Source organism: Panthera onca, chromosome B3, assembly GCF_046562875.1.
Source record: "Panthera onca isolate mPanOnc1 chromosome B3, mPanOnc1 haplotype 2, whole genome shotgun sequence".
NCBI lineage: Eukaryota > Metazoa > Chordata > Mammalia > Carnivora > Felidae > Panthera > Panthera onca.
Window position 1 is genome coordinate 4,776,811 of NC_138344.1, and position 20,073 is coordinate 4,796,883.

General features: G+C 42.2%; 1 protein-coding gene across 3 annotated transcripts in view; it reads left to right on the forward strand.

Moving 5' to 3' along the window:
* SEC11A (SEC11 homolog A, signal peptidase complex subunit) overlaps window positions 1–19,307 on the forward strand; it is a 40,661-nt gene extending 21,354 nt beyond the window's left edge. The window contains exons 2-7 of one of the 3 annotated variants that reach the window (XM_060617586.3): window positions 62–171; window positions 5,511–5,660; window positions 11,938–12,057; window positions 12,574–12,611; window positions 18,056–18,113; window positions 18,783–18,914. In XM_060617586.3, coding sequence (XP_060473569.1) covers window positions 62–171; window positions 5,511–5,660; window positions 11,938–12,057; window positions 12,574–12,611; window positions 18,056–18,081 — 444 coding nt within the window. In that variant the 3' untranslated portion in view covers window positions 18,082–18,113; window positions 18,783–18,914. Of the gene's footprint in view, window positions 1–61; window positions 172–5,510; window positions 5,661–11,937; window positions 12,058–12,573; window positions 12,612–12,784; window positions 17,961–18,055; window positions 18,114–18,782 lie in introns of those variants that run through there. The other 2 variants (XM_060617585.3, XM_060617587.3) reach the window with 2 other exon arrangements.
* The last annotated feature ends 766 nt before the right edge of the window (window positions 19,308–20,073 follow it).

Genomic DNA, 20,073 nt, shown 5'->3' on the forward strand with positions numbered 1-20,073 from the left:
CGGTCGCTTTCTTGAGCGGGGATAATTATGGATCTGATTTTCCTCTCTTTTGTTTTTACAGCTGTATTATCAAGTCCTAAATTTTGGAATGATAGTTTCCTCGGCACTAATGATCTGGAAGGGGTTAATGGTCATAACTGGAAGTGAAAGTCCGATCGTAGTGGTGCTCAGGTAACAACTTCTTTTCACGGCATAGGGTTGCACGGCATTACTTGAGAGAAAAATGGACTAACTGAATAACCGTTGTATTATTGTTCTAGAAACTACATTTTCCCAGAAGAGGGCCAGAAAGAAAGTTAGTTCCTATTTTTCAACTGTGAGAAATGCACAGCCTTGTTAGGCACTTACCATTCAGACCCCAGAGGGCTCATGACTTTTCTATGAAACAATTACTCTGTTGTGAGTTTTCTTTTGGGCACATCTCTTAAGAAAGTGTTTCAATGTACTGTGTTTTTTTCCTGAAATTCTTCTGTCTTGGTACGCTCCTCATTTGGATAAGTCAAGACTGATACTTAGTTGTTAGTTTACTAGATTATGTATCCTCTCCACGAACTAAGAGTTTTTCTGCGGCACTCAGTGTCAGTACAGAAGCATCAATGATTATTTCCGTGTTTCCTGCTGACCTTTAAATATCACTTCTAAATAGACTTCAGGAATTTTGAAGATACCAGTGCTGTCTCTTAAAGTGACAGATAGTACTGATTTTTTTTCCACCGTTCCTCCTTCTCTACCCTCGTATTCATACTCTAGTGCTTAAAAAAAAAAAAAAAAAAAAAAAAAACAAACTAATTTAGTAACTCCTTCTGGGAGAATTACCACTTGGTTGTTGAAGTGAATCATTATAGTTCTGTCTTATTTGGGGTTTAATTATGTAAGCTGTTTTCAAGTCTTTTCTGGAGATAATGGTGTGTTAATATAAAATAAATCACGAATGTTGTGTAAATTCTAGATACTAGTACATTACTGTTAACAAGATCAATTTGATTCCTTCATTGTCGTATTAGGATTTATGAATTTCAGGGGCGCCTGGGTGGCTCAGTCAGTTAAGTGTCCGACTTTGGCTCAGGTCACGGTCTCGTGGTCCGTGAGTTTGAGCCCCACATCGGGCTCTGTGCTGACAGCTCAGAGCCTGGAGCCTACTTCAGATTCTGTGCCTCCCTCTCTCCCTGCACTTCCCCCACTTGCTCTCTCTCTCTGTCTCTCTCTCTCCCAAAAATAAACACTAAAGAAAAATTTAAAAGAAAGAAAAGGATGTACACATTTCAGCAACAAGTGGTTCCAGCACCAGGGCACTGGGTCTCCAGTGTCTCACTCTCACCTTACTTGCTCTTACGCATACCTTTGTTCTGTGTTTCTTAACAGTCACACGGAACTGTAATTTTAGAGATCCAAAGGCACGGATTTTATTAGCTGGGAAAGCATTTAATGTCCTAGTCTGGGAGTATAGAGACTTCGCCCCAAGTTCCCAGACGGTTTTAGACTCAGTGGAGAGCTTCAGTTTCAAACACTGACAGGAGAAACCACACTAATTGGCGCTGTGGGGAAAAGGTGTAGAGAGAGAGCCCGGGGAGGCTTCTTTTCGAGAGTCGTCCGGGATTCTTTCATATTGAGTTCCCTTCAGTGGAGCTGCTTCAGGACAGTCTCACGACCCTTAAAATGGAGATGTTGGAGTGAACAGGGGATTCAACTAAGGCCCTGCTCGACACAGTGGTGGTCCTGCAGCTAGAAAATTTGTAATATCATTTGGGGCTTAAAAGTGGCATTGGGATAAGTTATTTTGCAGCAAGAGGTTTATTTATATACTAAGCTTTTCCGATTAGCGGTGTGAAATAAGGAAAGGAAATTAAAAGAGACCAGGTCCTATTGGAAGAGAATTTGATCAAGGCTGGAAGGAGCAGTCATTAGAGAAAGGTCATGTATGTGATTGGGTGGCCAAGTAAAAGCAGGTGGCCCAGGTTTCATGTAACTTCGAGGAATATAATTTTTACGTGGAACCAAATATGCCTCAAAGGACTCAGGCTAACCGAGAACCCGCCTTTAAGACTTTTGTGAAGTCATTGGGGATAAAGACAAATAACTTTTCTTTGTTAATAATTTTTTATTTATTTTTTAAATTCCAATATAATTAACACGCAGTGTTATGTTAGTTTCAGGTGAAGACAAATACTTTCATTAACTGAGTTTCAGGGAACTTTCAAAACTTTTTTTCCCCTTTTATAGAGCTGAAGTCAGTTTAAAAATATTTCAGTGGTTTATATATAACTTTTTATAAAGTTTATGATTGATGTATTAAATTTTTTTTAATGTTTATTTCTGAGACAGAGAGAGACAGAGCAGAAGTGGGGCAGGGGCAGAGAGAGGGGGTGACACAGAATCCGAAGCAGGCTCCAGGCTCTGAGTTGTCAGCACAGAGCCCGACGCGGGGCTCGAACCCACGAGCTGTGAGATCATGACCTGAGCCGAAGTCTAGATTTCTAGATTTTTCTCTCTGAAATCTAGACTCTTGTTTTCACCCTACCCTGGACATCTCCATCTGAATGTTGACCGGGCACTTGAAACTCCACGTAATAAAAGTAAAATTCATCTCCTTTCCCACCCACCTGTTCTTCTTCCCCCTGTTTCTGTGACCGTCACTGCCATCTGCTCCATTGCCATTGTTGAAAACCCCGGAGTCATCCTTGCTCACCCCTTTCTGTCATATCCGATTGGCCATCAAATTTGTTGTTTTCCCTCTCTCTTCTACTCTTTTAATTGTCTCCCCTGCTGTTGTTCTATTTCAGGCCCTCAGCATTTCCTGCCTGGGCTGTTGTAGTGACCTTTAAAAATATGCTTTTATAATCAGAGAAAGTTAATATATTTTCATTGTATGAAACATTGAAAACACAAAGAATCTAGATGAAGTGAAGTCACCCGTAGTTTGGGATATAATGAATGTTACCATTTTAGTCTCTTTTTTCATGTATATTACTTCCTACATAATTGAAGTAATTCTGTATGTGCATCCTTTTCTTTATTTGTCCCCTTGTGATTCTCCCGTGTCCATATTTTTAATAACACTTTTAATGGTTGCCAAGTAATAGTTTGGACAACTGGTCTCCCAGTCTACCTTCTGGTCTTTTCTAGTTTACTCATTATTTCAGTAAATATTTGAATGTCCTGGGGCGCCTGGATCTCTCAGTTGGTTAGGCATCCGACTTCGGCTCAGGTTATGATCTCACCATTCGTGGGTTCAAGCCCTGCATCAGGCTCTGTGCTGACAGCTCAGAGCCTGCAGCCTGCTTCCGATTCTGTGTCTCCCTTTCTCTAACCCTCCCCCACTCACATTCTCTTTGTCTCTCTCTCAAAAATAAACATTAAAAAATTAATATTTAAATATCCTTTACTCTGTAGCTTCCGAAGTGATGTTTCTTTTTTTTTTTTTTTTTTAATGTTTATTTATTTTTGAGACAGAGAGAGACAGAGCATGAGCAGGGAAGGGGCAGAGAGAGAGGGAGACACAGAATGTGAAGCAGGCTCCAGGCGCCGAGCTGTCAGCACAGAGCCCGACGCGGGGCTCGAACTCACGAACTGTGAGATCATGACCTGAGCTGAAGTCAGATGCTTAACCGACTGAGCCACCCAGGTGCCCCAGAAGTGACGTTTCTTAAATGCAGTATGATTATAATACTCCCTAAAATTCTAGAGTGGTTCAGAGGCAGTTTAGCACAGTGAGAGTAGATTCTGTTGGACTCCCTGTTCAGATCTCCTCTGTATAATTTTTTTGGTTGATAACTTTGTACCTTTCTTAGCCTCAATCTCCTTATCTATAAAGTTGGGGTAATAATAATATCTAAATCAGGGGCGCCTGGGTGGCTCCATCGGTTGAGCATCCAGCTTTGGCTCAGGTCATGATCTCACAGTTCGTGAGTTCAAGACCACATTGGGCTCTGTGCTGACAGCTCAGAGCCTGGAGCCTGCTTCAGATTCTGTGTCTCCCTCTCTCTTTGCCCCTCCCCCACTCATTCTCTCTCTCTCTCTCTCTCTCTCTCTCTCTCTCAAAAAAAATGTGTTAAAAAATTAATAAAAAATAATATCTACATCATAGAGTTGTTCTGAAGATTATTTAAAAGAAACAGAATAGCACTTTGTATACAGTAAATGCTCAATAAAAATGAACTATTAAACCATAGCAACTCAGTTTTATTCTGTTTTATTTATATAATTTTCAAGCAAGGTTTTATTTGAACAAAGGATGTCACTGATTTTAAAAAGCAATCAGTAAAACCTTGAAAACTACATGTCTAGAATACTTTCTCTAACGTTTTCACCAAACACCTGTCCTGTCTTCTGCCTGAACATCTGAAAAAGGGAACACTCATTGTCCCCTGAGGAACCTTAACAAAAGTGTTGAGAATAAACATGTCCTGGAAAATCCACGTACGTAGCGGTTCCCAGATTTTACTATACGTTGGAATCACCTGGGGTCTTTACAGAATACTGCTGCCTGCCTCCCATTCCCAAGGATTCTGCTTTATATTGGCCAGAGATATGACCTAGCATGTGGAATTTTTTTAAAAGTTCCCCAGGTGATTCTAATATGCAGCAAAGTTTGGGAACCACTGCTATATTCTCTTATGAGGTCCCCGAATCTCCATAAAGACATGTTTGGACTTTGTCATTATTCTTATATTAGATTTTAATCCTTATCTATTTTTCTCTTACTAAATCTATTGTTATGGGGCACTGGAGTTCGAGTTTCAGAAAATAATACTGATGGGCTATTTCTTCATAGCAAGAAAAGGTTCATTAATTAGTACAAATATCATAGGACCTTTGAAGAACTTGATACAGGGTGGACCAGAGGAGAGGTGAGAAGACACTCTAGAAGTTTGTCTTCACTAATCACCATGGCATTGAATCCTTTACTCGTTTCTGAAATTCTTAGACAAAAATCCCTACTCTTGTTCTTGGTTTTCTTTCTTGTGTCTCTTTTTAAAATAAGTAAGTGGAAAACAGAAGCATTATCTTTGTAGCTGACTGTTCTTTGACTTGATGGGCTGTTTTTCCTTCTAAATGGGTCGAAACCGTAAGGTCATCTTGGTCTATATCTTTATAAATGGCAGAAGATGACCCAGTTCTCATTTGAATATATTTTGAATAATGTTTAGCGTTTTCAGATGAGGTGGGAATAAGGGCAGTGTTTATAAAGTTCATTCTTTTATATTCCATTTGTCACTTGAAATTTTAAAAGGTTAAGGAATTAGTAACATTGCCCTTTTCAAGATTTAAGCTCCTTTGAATAGCAATGCTTGAAATGGATCTAGTTAGTAAAGGCTAAAAACTAAAGAAAGCTTTGTATAACTCATTAGTCCGTGGAAACCATATTTTGAGAGTGTACATTGATGTTGATATATTTGTTAAGGTATCGAGTATATTCCAAGGGTGGTACTTTTGATTGTTTTGTTGAGTATCTAATTTTGAAAGTAATTTTAATCTCACATTTTCTTTTTACTAACTTCTTTTCCTCATAGTGGCAGCATGGAACCTGCATTTCATAGAGGAGATCTTCTCTTTTTAACAAACCGAGTTGAAGATCCCATCCGAGTGGGAGAAATTGTTGTTTTTAGGATAGAAGGAAGAGAGATTCCTATAGTTCATCGAGTCTTGAAGATTCATGAAAAGTATGTGCAAACTATATTTTCTCTGTTTTAAAATGTTTTCATGTTTTAGTGTTTTGAGTATTTAATTTTGATGGCCTGAAGATTAAGAAGTGTGGGGAGCACCTAGGTACTTCTTCCAGTCCATTTTTATGAACACCTGAAGGTTTGGTAGACATTTGGAAAACTAAGTAGTTATTTATTAATTCATTTATCTCTCTGAAGTTTTTTCTGGAAGTTTTTCTTGGTTGCCTTTTACTTCACAATCAGATCCATAGCCCTGTATATCATCCCCCAGAGCACATGACATAACAGATGGTCCCAAATAGAATTTTCTTTTTTTTTTTTTTAATGTTTATTTTCGAGAGAGAGAGAGAGCACGCAAGCACAGGAGGGGCAGAGAGAGAGGACGACACAGAATCCGAAGCAGGCTCCAGACTCAGCTGTCAACACAGAGCCTGACGCGGGACTTGTACTCACAAACCGCGAGATCATGACCTGAGCCAAAGTCGGATGCTTAACCCACTGAGCCACCCAGGCACCCCCCCAAAATAGAATTTTCTAATGTAATTGATGAAGTAGCCCTCCTTAATCTTTTGAAAAAAAATCTTTAAGGCAATCTAATAGATACGTCAAACAAGAATAAATTTATCAACTTTTTCAAATTCCAAAGAAACTTTCTGAAATATAATTACTCTTTTAAACATAGACCCTTCTTGCATTTCAGAATTAGAATGGGGCGGGGCGGGGGGCACCTGGGTGGCTCATTCGGTTAAGCATTGACTTGAGCTCAGGTCATGATCTCACAGTTCGTGAGTTCAAGCCCCGCATCTGTGCTGACAGCTCCGAGCCTGGAGCCCGCTTCAGATTTTGTGTCTTCCTCTCTGTCTGACCCTCCCCCACCCTCACTCTGTCTCTCTCTCTCTCTCAAAAATAAACAAACATTAAATTTTTAAAAAAATTTTTTTAAAGATTTAGAATTAGAAAGGACGTATGTAAAACCTTTAGAATCACCTGGAGGTAGAGGTGGGGCATAACAATGAGCAAAAAACTTTACCTCTCTTGGTGGGCTTCTTTATCTGTAATATTAAGAGGTTTTGGAAGATGAATTACAAGATCTGTGAGTTCTGAGCCTGTGCTTCCCTGTCCAGCTCTGTATTCCTCACCCCCTCCCTTCTAAATCTATGGTACTTCTAGCTTAGGAATCATTCAGGAGGGAAGGAAAGAAAAAAATGAAGGAAAAAGTAGGTGTCCTGGAGGACAGAGGACAAGTAGAACGGTGAGCAGGTGATTTAGGCTCTTGGGAATGAGGGGGAGCCCTAAATAAATATTATGTTATTCTTACCCCACCGTCTAGGATAATTTTTTTCTCCCCTTAAAGAAGAAGGACCTGTCAACTGTTGCTTTTCGACAATCCCCTAAACATTCTAGTTTAAGAGAATTCCTTCTTCACTGATGACATAAAGATCTGACTGCTCTTTTTTTTTCAAACTTCAGTCTATATTTTGAAAGATTATAATTTTAAAACAGCATTCTGCTATTGACTAGAAAGGAATGACTGAATTTTTTTAGAAATGTAGTTTGGGGGCACCTGGGTGTCTCAGTCACTTAAGCGTCCGACTTCGGCTCAGGTTGTGATCTCACTGCTCATGGGTTCAAGCCCGTGTCAGGTTCACGCTGATAGTGCAGAACCTGCTTGGGATTCTGTCTCTCTCTCTCTCTACTCCTCCCCCTCTTGCGTTTTCTCTCTCTCAAAATAAATTTTAAAAATTAAAAAAATAACTTTAGTGTGGAATTATGAAGGTTTATTCCGTACAGGTAGTGTTTTCCAGAGTCTCAGAGTTAATTTGCAGCGTTTGTTCTTAGCTTTGCCTTTTGTAAGCAAAGCAAAACCAACTGAACTTAGCAGAGAAAATCAAATTAAACTCAGGCCCTGCTTTGGGTAGAGCAAAAGTTGTCCATTTTCATATGCAGTCCCTCAAAATTGATTGAGTTTTTTATTTTAAACAGTTCATCTTGTTTTAGGACAGGTTCATGACAGATATTACATCAATTACAGTCCTTAAAATTTAAAAATAATTTTAACAAAATGCTGAATATTTTAAGGTTGGTGATTCATTTTGGATTCTGGAGATGCCTCCAAGTTGAAGTCCTGTTTAGATAACAGATCCAGCTAATATTCTGAAGCTTCCAATTTCCTTTTTTCTTTTGGGGAGACTAAAATACTGATTGTGATAATCATATAAATTTTTTTCTTAAATTTTTTTTTTTTTTTTTTTTTTTTTGAGAGAGAGACAGAGCAGGAGTGACAGAGGGGCAGAGAGAGAGAGGGAGACCAGAATCCAAGGCAGGCCGTAGGCTCTGAGCTGATGGCACAGAGCCCAACGTGGGGCTCAAACTCCCGAACTGGCAGATCATGACCTGAGCCACAGTTGGATGCTCAGCCGATTGAGCCACCTGGGCACCCTGATAATCATTTGATTTAATAGCGTTAATACTGTTATTAAATGTGGGACCAAATGACAACCAGAATGGATTGTTTGTGGTAAATGTGCCCTGAACCTTTTCAGCCTGATTTTTGTACTGTTACTCATTTCTTTCATCCCAACATTATTTTAAGAAATAAAATCCTGGGGCGCCTGGGTGTGGTTCAGTCGGTTAAGCGTCCGACTTCAGCTCAGGTCACGATCTCGCAGTCCGTGAGTTCGAGCCCCGCGTCGGGCTCTGGGCCGATGGCTCAGAGCCTGGAGCCTGCTTCTGATTCTGTGTCTCCCTCTCTCTCTGCCCCTCCCCGTTCATGCTCTGTCTCTCTCTGTCTCAAAAATAAATAAAAACGTTAAAAAAAAAAAAAAGAAATAAAATCCTGAGCTTTGAGAACGATAGAGGTGGGAATTGTTCAGCCGACCTCTTTCTTTTATCTCATTCCTCCTTCTCCACCTGCTCCTTGTGTGCTGTGCCTTTGTAAATTTGTAAATATCATATAAAGCTCTTTTTTTTCATATATTGACTCTCCGTCTTGTGAACACTCTTATTACATGTATACACACGATCCTGTATACATTTAGGAAAGACAGCAAACAAAATCACCTGTAACCCTAGCACCCGGAGAAAATGTTAAATTTGGAGTCATCTTCTCTTTGTGTTATAAACACACATTTTCTCCCCCGTACAGCACTGGGATCTACTCTACTATCTTTTGTAACGTGATGATTTCATGAACATATGGTGGAATATACTGGTGTTACCCCGTATGCAAAGAATCCCTAAACTAAAAGACCAGCTGGCCAAGTACCGCTTAATATGTTGGTATTGGGTCCATGAATTTGAATCTGTTCTTTGTGCCCTGCGTAGTCATTCCCTAGCCCTTCCTGTTCTTGGGATGACACTAACCGCGTGCGCTGAGCTGTGTGACCGGGCAGTGGGAAAGCACACATAATCCAGTGCACCGCTGAGCTCAGGCAGAAGCTCTTGTAAAAAACGTTAAGAAACTTCCAGTATTTATAATAGAAGGTCGTTTGGAAAATAGTGTGTTGAGAAAAGGTGGTCAGTGGTGGTCTTTAAAGACTCCGCCACCTCCCGCGTTGACTGTGATTACTGTGTTTTAATTAAGTAAAACGAGGGGAGTTCTCACGCCTCACTCCTGCACGAGAGCTAGGAGATACGCTTGCTGAGGCAAACGGTGCCACAGCTCTTCTTTGACTACTCCTCTGTCCCCCTACTCTTCTCTTGTTTTCCATTTTCTTCCAGGTTAAATGAGTCACAAAAGAGCTAGCTCGTAATGATGGTTGTGTTTCCATGTAAAGAGGTGACATTGCTTTTAATTATCATCAGTCGATTTAATTCTCTTGAACAGTTCCTCATGTTAGCCTGTTAGTCACTCTGAATGCTTATGTTTTTCTCACATATAAATTCCCACCCTGTCTTATTTCTTAGCGTACTCTCATGCGCATTTAGCGAGTGCAGCCTATTACAGAAGGTATAATTTGATGATGTTGAATACCGTGTGGTCAGGTGTTCGGAAGGAGAAATTTTTGCAGTTGGGACGACGGGCTTTGCTTTTCCTGTGCAGAGAGATTGTTTTGCACCCCTTTGGCTTCTGGGGTCTTTTTCTTATCCAGAAAGTGATTCAGTCCCCCGCCCCAGCATCACGGTATTATGCTGGTTGAATTCAGCCGCACACACACCGAGCTCCTCGGAAAGACAGCATGCTAACTATTCGGTCCCTGTGCTAGTGAGGGACAAGCCTACGCGACTGTGTCTCCGGTCAGTGTTTGGGCCCGTGAGCCGTGAGGTGCTGGAGTGAGTCTTGACGGCCAGTGGGTCAGGAGCTGGCCGCCACCACTCCCATCAGGTCGAAGGGGATCCCTGCTTTTCAGGACCCCTCCAGCAGTCCCTGCGGACGACACCTTGGACCCGGGAGCTCGGGTCTGTTTGTGTGTTTTGTTGGTAAGTTGGGTCTTTCAGAAGAGCCCGGATCTGCTGTAGCATCCCTTTCCTTTCCTGGGGAGCTTTCCCGTTCCGCCGTTCTCCTTTCCTCGAACTTGACTTTACTCCTCTGCCTCTGTGGGCTTGCTGCTGTTTTCGTGGTTGAGTGGACTCTTCCTTTGTGCGCTCCCGACTTTGACTCTTGCGACGGCCCCTCTCGGCACCTGCCTTCTTTCACTCTCCAGACTGTTTCAGACATTCTTTCGCTCACCGACTTGTCAGCTACACATTATTTTTTTTCTCTGTATATATTTGCATTTTTTCTAACCAGAATCTCATTTTTAGCATGTCTGTTTGCACTTAACTAGTTTTGGTGTTTTGTAGCACCTTCCAATTTAGTTTCATCTGCACATTTAGTGTCTAGTAAGCTAGTTTTTGGCTTAGCGTCTAAGTGGCTATCAGTCAATAGGAGGCTGAGGCTAATTTTCTTCTTTCTAATACAGTAGTTAACCCAAACTCACTTGAATTAATTTTAAGATAGTCTTTATCAAACTGTGAAATGTACTTTGCTTTCAATTAAATTTTAAAATTATTGGCAACCTCCTGTTCTTTAGCAGAATTAAACTAATAATTCCCTGATCAAGTAAAATGCTTTTCCTATAAACCCTGACATGTAAAAGCAATGTATGTTTGTTGGAGAAAGAAATAGAAGAAAAAGGTAAGCTAAAGAAAGCCATAGATGGCCACTGCTTTTACCTTGGGTATATCACTTCAGATCTCTTTTATATCGTTTTTTTTTTCCTTTTGTTTTATTTTTTAAATGTGGAGCATTTCTGGGGCGCCTGGCTGGCTCAGTCAGTGAATCCAAGGGTCGTGAATCCAAGCCCCACGTTGAGTGTGGAGCCTACTTAAAACTAAAATTAAAATTAATTAATTAATTACAGAGACTGTCTGATGTGCACAGAAGTATACAACACTGTATAATGAACTCCCATGTACCTGTCAGCCAGTCCCAGTAATTACTAATCTGTGGTCAGTTCGGCCCCACCTACACTACCTCTTCCTGTGTCCTGCCTATGTGACTTAAATCAGATCCTAATGTCATGTCGTGTCATATGTACATATTTTAGCAAGTGTCTATAAAGCATAAGCAATGAGCTTTTAAAAAACGTAACTACAGTCAGCATGGTTATACCCCAAGAAGGAACAACTGTATGTTTGCATCATTATGTGTCCAGTCTTTGTTCAGATTCCCAATTGTGTCATAACTTTTTTTTTTTTAGCAGTTTGTTTGACTTTTTGATTCAAATAAGGTCCTTGGTTGCAGTTGGCTTATATGATATGGCTTTATAGTCTCTTACATTTAACCTGTAAATTCTTTCTCCTGCTTCCTTTGTCCCTCACAGCTTGTTGAAGAAAGTCGGTTATTCTGTAGTTTCCCCTACTGGTTACTGCCGATTATGTCCCGTGAGGTAGTTTAATGTGTTCCTTTGCTCTTTGTGTTTACAGAAAATTGGTGGCTTGTGTTTATTTTAATATTTTTATGAGACTATACTGTCGATGCTATTATGTAATCTTTTCTTCATGTAATAAAATTTGTATGATCTTCCAGTGTCATTAACTGTCCTTCTATAACGTCGTTCTCAATGCTTGCTTATTTCAACTCCTGAATGTTAGACTTTAACCTGTTTCCAGTTTTTCCCTCTCATAAACACAGCTGTGAACATTCTTTTAGCTACATAGGTAATTATTTTGATATTAGGCATGATGGTCAAATACCACAGCTCCATTGGAGTTTTAGTTAACAAAAGCAGATTTGGTGCTTGCAAATGGCATGAAGGTATTTGATAATTTGGGTCTCCCGTACTCTTTTAAGGCAAAATGGACATATCAAGTTTTTGACCAAAGGAGATAATAATGCGGTTGATGACCGAGGCCTCTATAAACAAGGACAACACTGGCTGGAGAAGAAGGATGTCGTGGGGAGAGCAAGGGGGTGAGTACAGAGGGAGGCGTTTACTGAGATACCCGTGTCACATGAGACGCGGCCCTCTTTCCAGTCGTCTGATCGCACACAATTGAGTATAATGTTTTGATGCTGGTTCTACCAAATCACCCTGTGTCCTTTGAAAAAGTATTCTTAGAATACATCTAAAACTTGAGGTACATTGCTCCAGAGGGGAGGAAATGGGGTCCAGTGAAAGAATATTAGTGAGGAGATGATGATTGGGGTGACAGTTTTAAAAATTCATCTTTTATTTAATTTGTTCAAGAAACATTACTGGACAGCTTCCATGTACTCTGATGTCTACACTGTCTAGTCTCTGGGTGTCCAGAGCAGTGTTCATCCTGCTTCATGAAACGTATTTCTTGAGTAGTTTCTTAAGTCAGCAACTTAAAGTATCCATCTAGATTAATTTTGTCATGTTTATTTCGTGCTGTTTTATTTCCAGTCTTAAAACCATTGAGGTCAACTGAAATTAAAAAGTTATATGAAGCCTGTTTATTTCAGATTTTATCAGGAGAACAGATCAGTGGAGGACAGGAATTGTAAGTTGTTGATGTGAGGACATACGGAATTGTTACTACCCTCATGTTATTAATAGTATTAACGAGAACTCACATTTACCAGGGCTTACTGTGTGCCAGAGACTCATTCTAAAATCTTTACAAGTATTACCTCATTTTAACCTCAGAACAACCCTAATATTTCCATTCTACAGATGAGGAAACACAGACAAGTTAGGCTGCTTATCCAAGGCCACGCTGACGATGGGAGGCGTCTGGCCGACTCTGGAACCCACCCTCTGGACCATCCCACCAAAAGTCCGGGCGTAATGCTTCTGAAGTGGATAGCTGCCGGTTCTCACTATTTAGATGCCCCGTGGGGCTCTGACCCCTGTCAGAACGTGCCCTCCTTATGTAGACACTGGGTTCACAGTGATTCCGCTGGAGATCAGCCACCACACTGAGGAGTTCCCTTCCCACAGAGAGTGCAGCGTGAGAGAGCCGCCTCAGCTGTAGCATGAGAGGCGTCGGTTTGGGGCCAGAGAGATTGGAGCAGCACAAGCACTGGTGTGTTTTGTCTCTCGTAAAGCTGTTTGTGTGCGTGCCTCCAGTTCGAGGGAACTCCTTTTCCTATGTTGGAGCTAAGTATGCCTTTTTTTAGAAAAGATTTTATTTACTTTTAAGTAATCTCTACACCCGGGGCGCCTGGGTGGCTCCGTCGGTGAAGCGGCTGACTTCGGCTCGGGTCACGATCTCACGGTTCGTGGGTTCGAGCCCTGCGTCAGGCTCTGTGCTGACGGCTCGGAGCCTGGAGCCCGCTTCGGATTCTGTGTCTCCCTCTCTCTTTCTCTGCCCCTCCCTCACTCACACACTCTCTCTCTCTCTCTCTCTCTCTCTCAAAAAATAAACATTTTAAAAAATGCTTGAATTAATCTCTACACCAACATAGGGCTTGAACTCACAACTCTGAGATCAAGAATCGCCTGCTTCACCGACTGAACCAATCAGGTACCCCTAAACATGCTTAAAGTATGTCTTTCTGAAGAATTTTTTAAAAATCTTTATCTATATACAGTGTTATTTCTAAAATCCCAACATTGAGGGGCACCTGGCTAGCTCAGAGATTACTTAAAAGAGATTAAAGAGATTACTTAAAAAGTAACATCTTTTTTTAATTTTACTTATTTATTTTTTAAGTAGGCTCTGTGCTCAGCATGAGCCCAACACAAGGCTTGAACTCGTGACACTGAAATCCAGAGCCAGACGCTCAACTGACTGAGCCACCCAGGCACCCCCCAAAAAATACAATCTTTAAAAAAATAAAATAAAATCCCAACATTGAAAATACAGACCTTTTTGTAGCTTTTAATTAAGAAAAGGAATAGCCTGGCAATTTCTGAACTAAATAACTTTCCATCAAGTATAAACATCTGGGAGACAGCAGGCGCACAGACCCTTAGCTGTACAGATTTACTTGGCGTTGATTATACTGACACTTACCTTGACACAGTGGGCAGAGCACCACCTTTTGTGGAAATTTGTTTATAAAACACTAAACTGATCATTCAAAGTCAGACTGTACCCAAACCTTGAGGATAACTTTTTTTCAGGTCAGTCAGTGACTGGTACAAATGTCTTTGTGCAATTAAAAAAAAAAAAAAAAAAAAAAAAAAAATTTTTCAAATAGTTGCCCACTAAAAATTTGTACGCTGAGGCCTAAGGCCCTAAATAAAAAGGTAAAACACTTTTATTGAGATAGAATTCACATATATTAGAAAATAAAGTTCACCCCGTAGAAGTGCGCAGTTCAGTGGGTTTTATTATATCCACAAAGTTACACAGCCGTCACCACTGTCTAATCTCAGAGCACGGCCACACTCCCAAAAGAAAACTCCATACTCCTCGGCAGCCAGTCCCCTGTCCCCTTTCGCCGCAGCCCCTGGCAACCGCTAATCTACTTTGTGTCTCAATGCATCGCCTGTTCTGAATGTTTTATATAAACCGAATCTTACAATATGTGGTCTTCGTTTATGTCTGGCTTCTTTCACCTAGCAGAATGTTTTCAAGCCTTATTCATGTTATAACATGTAATAAAGACAACCCGTAGAAAGTGAAACTAATACTGAACCAACCAAGTATCTAGTAGGAGTGATTTCTGTCTAAATTCAGGATGTTGAAAAACACAAGAGGACCTTAGCCATAAGAGTAGAGAAAGACAAAAGACAGGCAGAAGCTGAGCAGTGGGATGTAGTGACAATGAAGAGAGACATACACAGAAAGGAGCAGAGTGATTTAGCGCTCTGTTCACTAAAGTCAGTTTTAAGGACGAGGCTTTTCAAGTGTACTTTTTCCTTAACTCGAAACGTCATTCTGGGGTAGAGACAATGACCCTTTTAAAGTCAGCTCCCAGATAGAGGCCTCCCTTTTGACAGCTGACAAAATCATTTTCTCCCGAGTGTGAGCAGCCGGTCCGTCCCTCCCCAGCACCTCTGCTCCCAAGAACCCCAGGGGCATGTGTTATCCGTCCCCTGCCTCCTGGTTGTTAACCTGGCACCAGCACCTCTTGGAGATGGCTTTCTGGGTGGCACTTGTCTCACTTCTTTTAAACCTTCTTCTGCTTATTATCAACTCCGCTTTAGCAGAGTTTCTCCGAGCAGAGTAGGGAAACGTGCGCCTGATGTGAATTTAAGACGACCGATAATGGTAGCCTTGTGCACTTGATTTGCACCTTTGGTGCCTCTGTCCGTGGAGGGAACCAGTGAGACAGAGAATTAAATCTCTTGTTTGACTTCGGGCTGCCTGACATATTATTTGCTTCCATTGCTCCTAAAGTCCAAGTTGCTGCCGTTTCACTTGTGTCGGGGCAAGGAAAAAACCAGCCTTAGGGGGGCAAGACACTTCCACGGGTAACCCATAAGCAGGCTCTATGATCACCGGGAGCCGAAGGCTCTTGGAGCATGGATAATGGGTGGAGGGAACAGCAAAAGTCTTGTCTGTGAGAATGGCTGCGGATTAATCATCAGACCAGAATAAGCAGCCTGGCCCTGGTTTAGTGGAAATCACAGGTGTTTTTATCGCATTTAGTCTGCATTTGACTGTGAGGCATCTGTCTTTACATCCTTTTTTTTTGTAAGCTTATTTATTTATTCTGAGAGATACAGAGACAGTGTGCGTGGAGGAGGGGCAGAGAGAGAGGGAGAGCGAGAATCCCAACCAGGTTTCGTGCTGCCAGCATAGAGCCCGACATGGGGCCCAAGCTCAGGAAAACATGAGATCGTGGCCTGAGCCGAAACCAAGTCAGATGCTTAACCGACTGAGCCACTAGGCACCCCTGTCTTCACGTTCTTAAATTAGATGATTCACCCCACAGAAAGCTATTGCTTCTATGAAGATGCTATAAATGAGACAAAATAATAACAGTTAAAACATTAAAAAGAAAAAATACGTATTAAAGCTATAGAAAACCTGAATCTACCCTCCTGGAACTTAGCTCCGCCACCCTGGAGGGACTGTGAATGTTCAGCTCTTAGAGGTCCCAGGGGTTGAAACTAAAGCCTGGGCCCTAGGAGGGGTATTATTTGCCTCCACATGCCAGGTCCAGGCACCTCACTAGCTAGAACTGAGTCTCTGCTACCCGAGAGTGCAGAAGCACTATCTGGGCCCCACCCTCCATAGATGCTCTGACTCCACAAATCTGGGGAAGATCCGCCACGTTTTAACAGGCTATCCACGTGATTCTGACAAAGGAGGCCTAGGTTTTAGGAAACACCAACTTATGGAGTGAGAGTTTGGGAATGGGGAGAGAGAGGGATGGGTCTGGTAATGCTGCCAGGACGGGGTGAGGACCGGAGACAGGAAGTAAGAGGAGTTCTTCAAAGGAAGTGAAGTGCACCAAAGACAAAACTTCTGCTTTTCAAGCTTGCCTTAAGGCTTCGATAGGGAGGGGTGATGTCAGAGGTCGTTGCCCATTGTGCACCTTTGGCATGGTGCACAGCCCTGAATAGTAGAAGCATCTGGGCTGTTTTAAAGTACGCAAAGTTCAGTCTCCACCTCAGTCCAGCCTCCCTTCTCTAGGACAGGCTCTGGGTCAGTATCATGGAGCCCACCCTGGAGTAAAAGTGGAGGCGGTAAAACAGGAGGAGAAAGAAGAAAGTTGTTCATTTGCTAAGTGCCATCTCCTTCCACGTTGACGGCCCCTGCTGACCTTTTCTTTCCCCCCTGAATTCTTAGGAAGTTGAGTATTTTGCATCGAGGGGAGAAGTGGAGTCCTGGAGCAAATGAGGTCTCCAAGGGAAAGGGGAAAAAAGAGGCCTGGACATGCAAACATTCAGTCAGGCAGTTATTTGCTAGATGCCTACGACCGGTGCAAGGTGTTATGTTTGGCCTTGGGGATACACTGGGGAGCAAGACTGGCATCGTTTTTGCGCTTACAGAGCTTAGAGTCTCGTAGGAGAGACAGACGCTACACAGCTAGTTGTGCAGCTAGTTTCATAATAAAAAAAAACTGGGGGGCTCAGTCTGTTAAGCGTTCGACTCTTGATGTCAGCTCAGATCACGATCACGTGGTTCATGGGTTCGAGCCCCATGTTGGGCTCAGCGCTGACAGTGCAGAGCCTGCTTGAGATTCTCTCTCACTCTGCCCGCCCCCCAAATAAATAAATAAACTTTAAAAATATCGTGGTAAAGACTTCAAAGGAAATATATCAGGTCTATGAGGTTATTTAACAGTGGTTTTACCTAGTTTTCAGGGGATAAACTTTAGGGGCGAGGGGAAAGAAAGACTAGTGAAAAAACACCAAAGGGATAGCAGCCAAGAGGTAGGTAGAGAAATAGATTTGTGGTGTGTTAGAGAAACCACGGAGGAAGGGGTTTCAGGGAAAGTTTGTGGTCCTCAAAGTCCGCTTCTGCAGACATGTGAAGGAAGATGGTTGGTGAGACTGGTCTGCTGCATATGGTGATTTGAACTGTTCTGGAAAAAGGTTCAGGATTAAGAGAGCCAGAGTACAGGTGGCGAACAAGTGAGAGGGTGCTGAAATCTTCAGTACTGTAATGGAGCTCTTTCGCTCTCTTTTTGGACATTTAATATGAAGTACCTTATAACAATCTGGCTGTGTTTGCCTTGTCTCCCCAGAGATATTGACCACTCCCTGAAGGTTATGACCACAAACCCAGCCCCTAGCACTGAGTCCGCATGTGGCCTGAGAGCCACCATGTAGAGGCCTGAGACCTTAGATCTGGTTCTGGTTCTTGGCCACAGAAGCCATGGACCTCAGGCACGAGCATCTGTTTCCTCATCTATAAAATGGTGATATTCCTAACTTCCCTGTCACATGAGTTGTTGAAAGGATCTTCTAGGACAGTCTGTGCGAATGGACTTTGTGAACTGAAAAATTAGTTTTCTGTGGAAGATAATTGAGAATATTTGGTTAATGAGAATGGCTACTTGGGGAGTTCTGTGATGATCAGTTTTTTGTTTGTTTGTTTAGATTTGTTCCTTATATTGGGATTGTGACGATCCTCATGAATGACTACCCTAAATTTAAGGTAAGAGCCTACACTGTTTGTTTCATTAAAAATGGGATTTTTTGGGGCTCCTGGGTGGCTCAGTTGGTTGAGCGTCTGACTCCTGATTTCGGCTCAGCTCATGATCCCAGAGTAGTGGGATCGAGCCCCGCGTTGGGCCCTGTGCTGAGCATAGAGCCTACTTGAGATTTTCTCTGTCTCTGTCCCTCTGCCCCTCTCCCCAGTCACACTCTCTCTCTTTTTCGCTCTCTAATAAAAAAAAAAAATATATATATATATGATCTTTTGCTTAATTTTGGAAAACTGTTAAATGGATTACCAGCTAGTTGGATCATTTAGTAATTTATCATGGCCACAAAGACCCGCTTATTCATGAACTCCGAGGACCTGTAAACTTTTTTTTTTTTTTTTTTTAATTTTTTTTCAACGTTTTTTATTTATTTTTGGGACAGAGAGAGACAGACAGAGCATGAACGGGGGAGGGGCAGAGAGAGGGAGACACAGAATCGGAAACAGGCTCCAGGCTCTGGGCCATCAGCCCAGAGCCCGACGCGGGGCTCGAACTCACGGACCGCGAGATCGTGACCTGGCTGAAGTCGGACGCTTAACCGACTGCGCCACCCAGGCGCCCCGGACCTGTAAACTTTTAAAAGCTTCCCTGACTTGTGATGTTCTGTGTTTATTTTCCAGTATGCGGTACTCTTTTTGCTGGGTTTATTTGTGCTGGTCCATCGTGAGTAAGAAGTCTGCCTTGCTGTTCCCGGAAGATGCCGTACTTTTCGTTACTGAATGTTCGGAGTAGATACTGATCTGTGATTGGTGGAGTGGAGAATGCTCATGTCGGCGCTTCTTGGTAGCAATGGTTTGCATTAGCTTCTGTTTCCACGCCAGGGTATGTGTGGGCGGGTGCACGGGCACCATGGCGCGCTCTCGAGGGGACTCTCAATCACAGGATTTCATATGTTGTCATTGTCACACTTTCACATTTTTGTACATCAGTGAATTTTTTATATTAAAAGGTTGAGCCAAAGCCCCCAGTGTTTGTATTTTGAAGCCAAGCTTCACTTCTAAAGTGCCTACAGAGTTCTGTAAATTCATGCAGCTCTGCACGAGTCTGAACCCGTCATTCCTCCCTATGAGGTGGGAATGGCGTAGACTGAGGTGGTCGTAAGTCTTAACTTTTCAAATTTTAAATAAAAGACTTTGCATATCGAACCCCTTATCCCTGACTTGTGTTTGTCGGGAAAGCTTTGCCTTCCTGTGCCGGTTCTTAGCACCCTTGGGGAGATACAGACTTTGATGTGAACAGTCCTTCAGCTAAGAAGGTTGTCCTGATACCAACAACTGTTTCTTGTTTGTGCGTGTGTTTTGTTTTTGTTTTTGTGGAGCAGCAATGCCCGTTGACATTCGTAGGAAATCTCTTAGCCATGAAATTGATTCTTCACTGGGGTGTGACCCAGATGGGTAGAGGCGCGGTTTGTGTTGCTGGAAGGTTCAGAAAACCCTCACTGTGCTGTAAAGGCTCCTGCCCTTTTCTTCACTTGAGACTCTCAGCCCTTTCTACACGGTGGCAGTGTGTTTTCGGCATCTGGAGGAAGCCAGAGGAAGGTGCTGGAGGCCAGGCATGCTCCTTGCTTTTTAAAAACTACTTTGCCTGAACCTGTTCTCTTAAGTGCCTGGCTTCGCTTTTCTCTGATGCAGACTTCAGGAAGGCAGGGTTTTAAAGTGGTGAATGCCAGGCCCGGTTGTGTTTTTCTTCTTCTAATATGGAGGCAGTTTGGGAAATGGTAGCGTAGGGTAAGCCAGTGTGTTTTTAAGTACAAAGTACTCTTGATTCTTTTTGTTCTCTCCTTGTATTAATGTGAAACCTGAAAGTAAGCAAATTTTCTGTGTGGGGCTAAATGAGCAGGTTCCATTATTTGCTCAGCTGAAGTAGGAATCAGTCCACACTTTAATGCTGATGGAATTATCATTAAAAAAC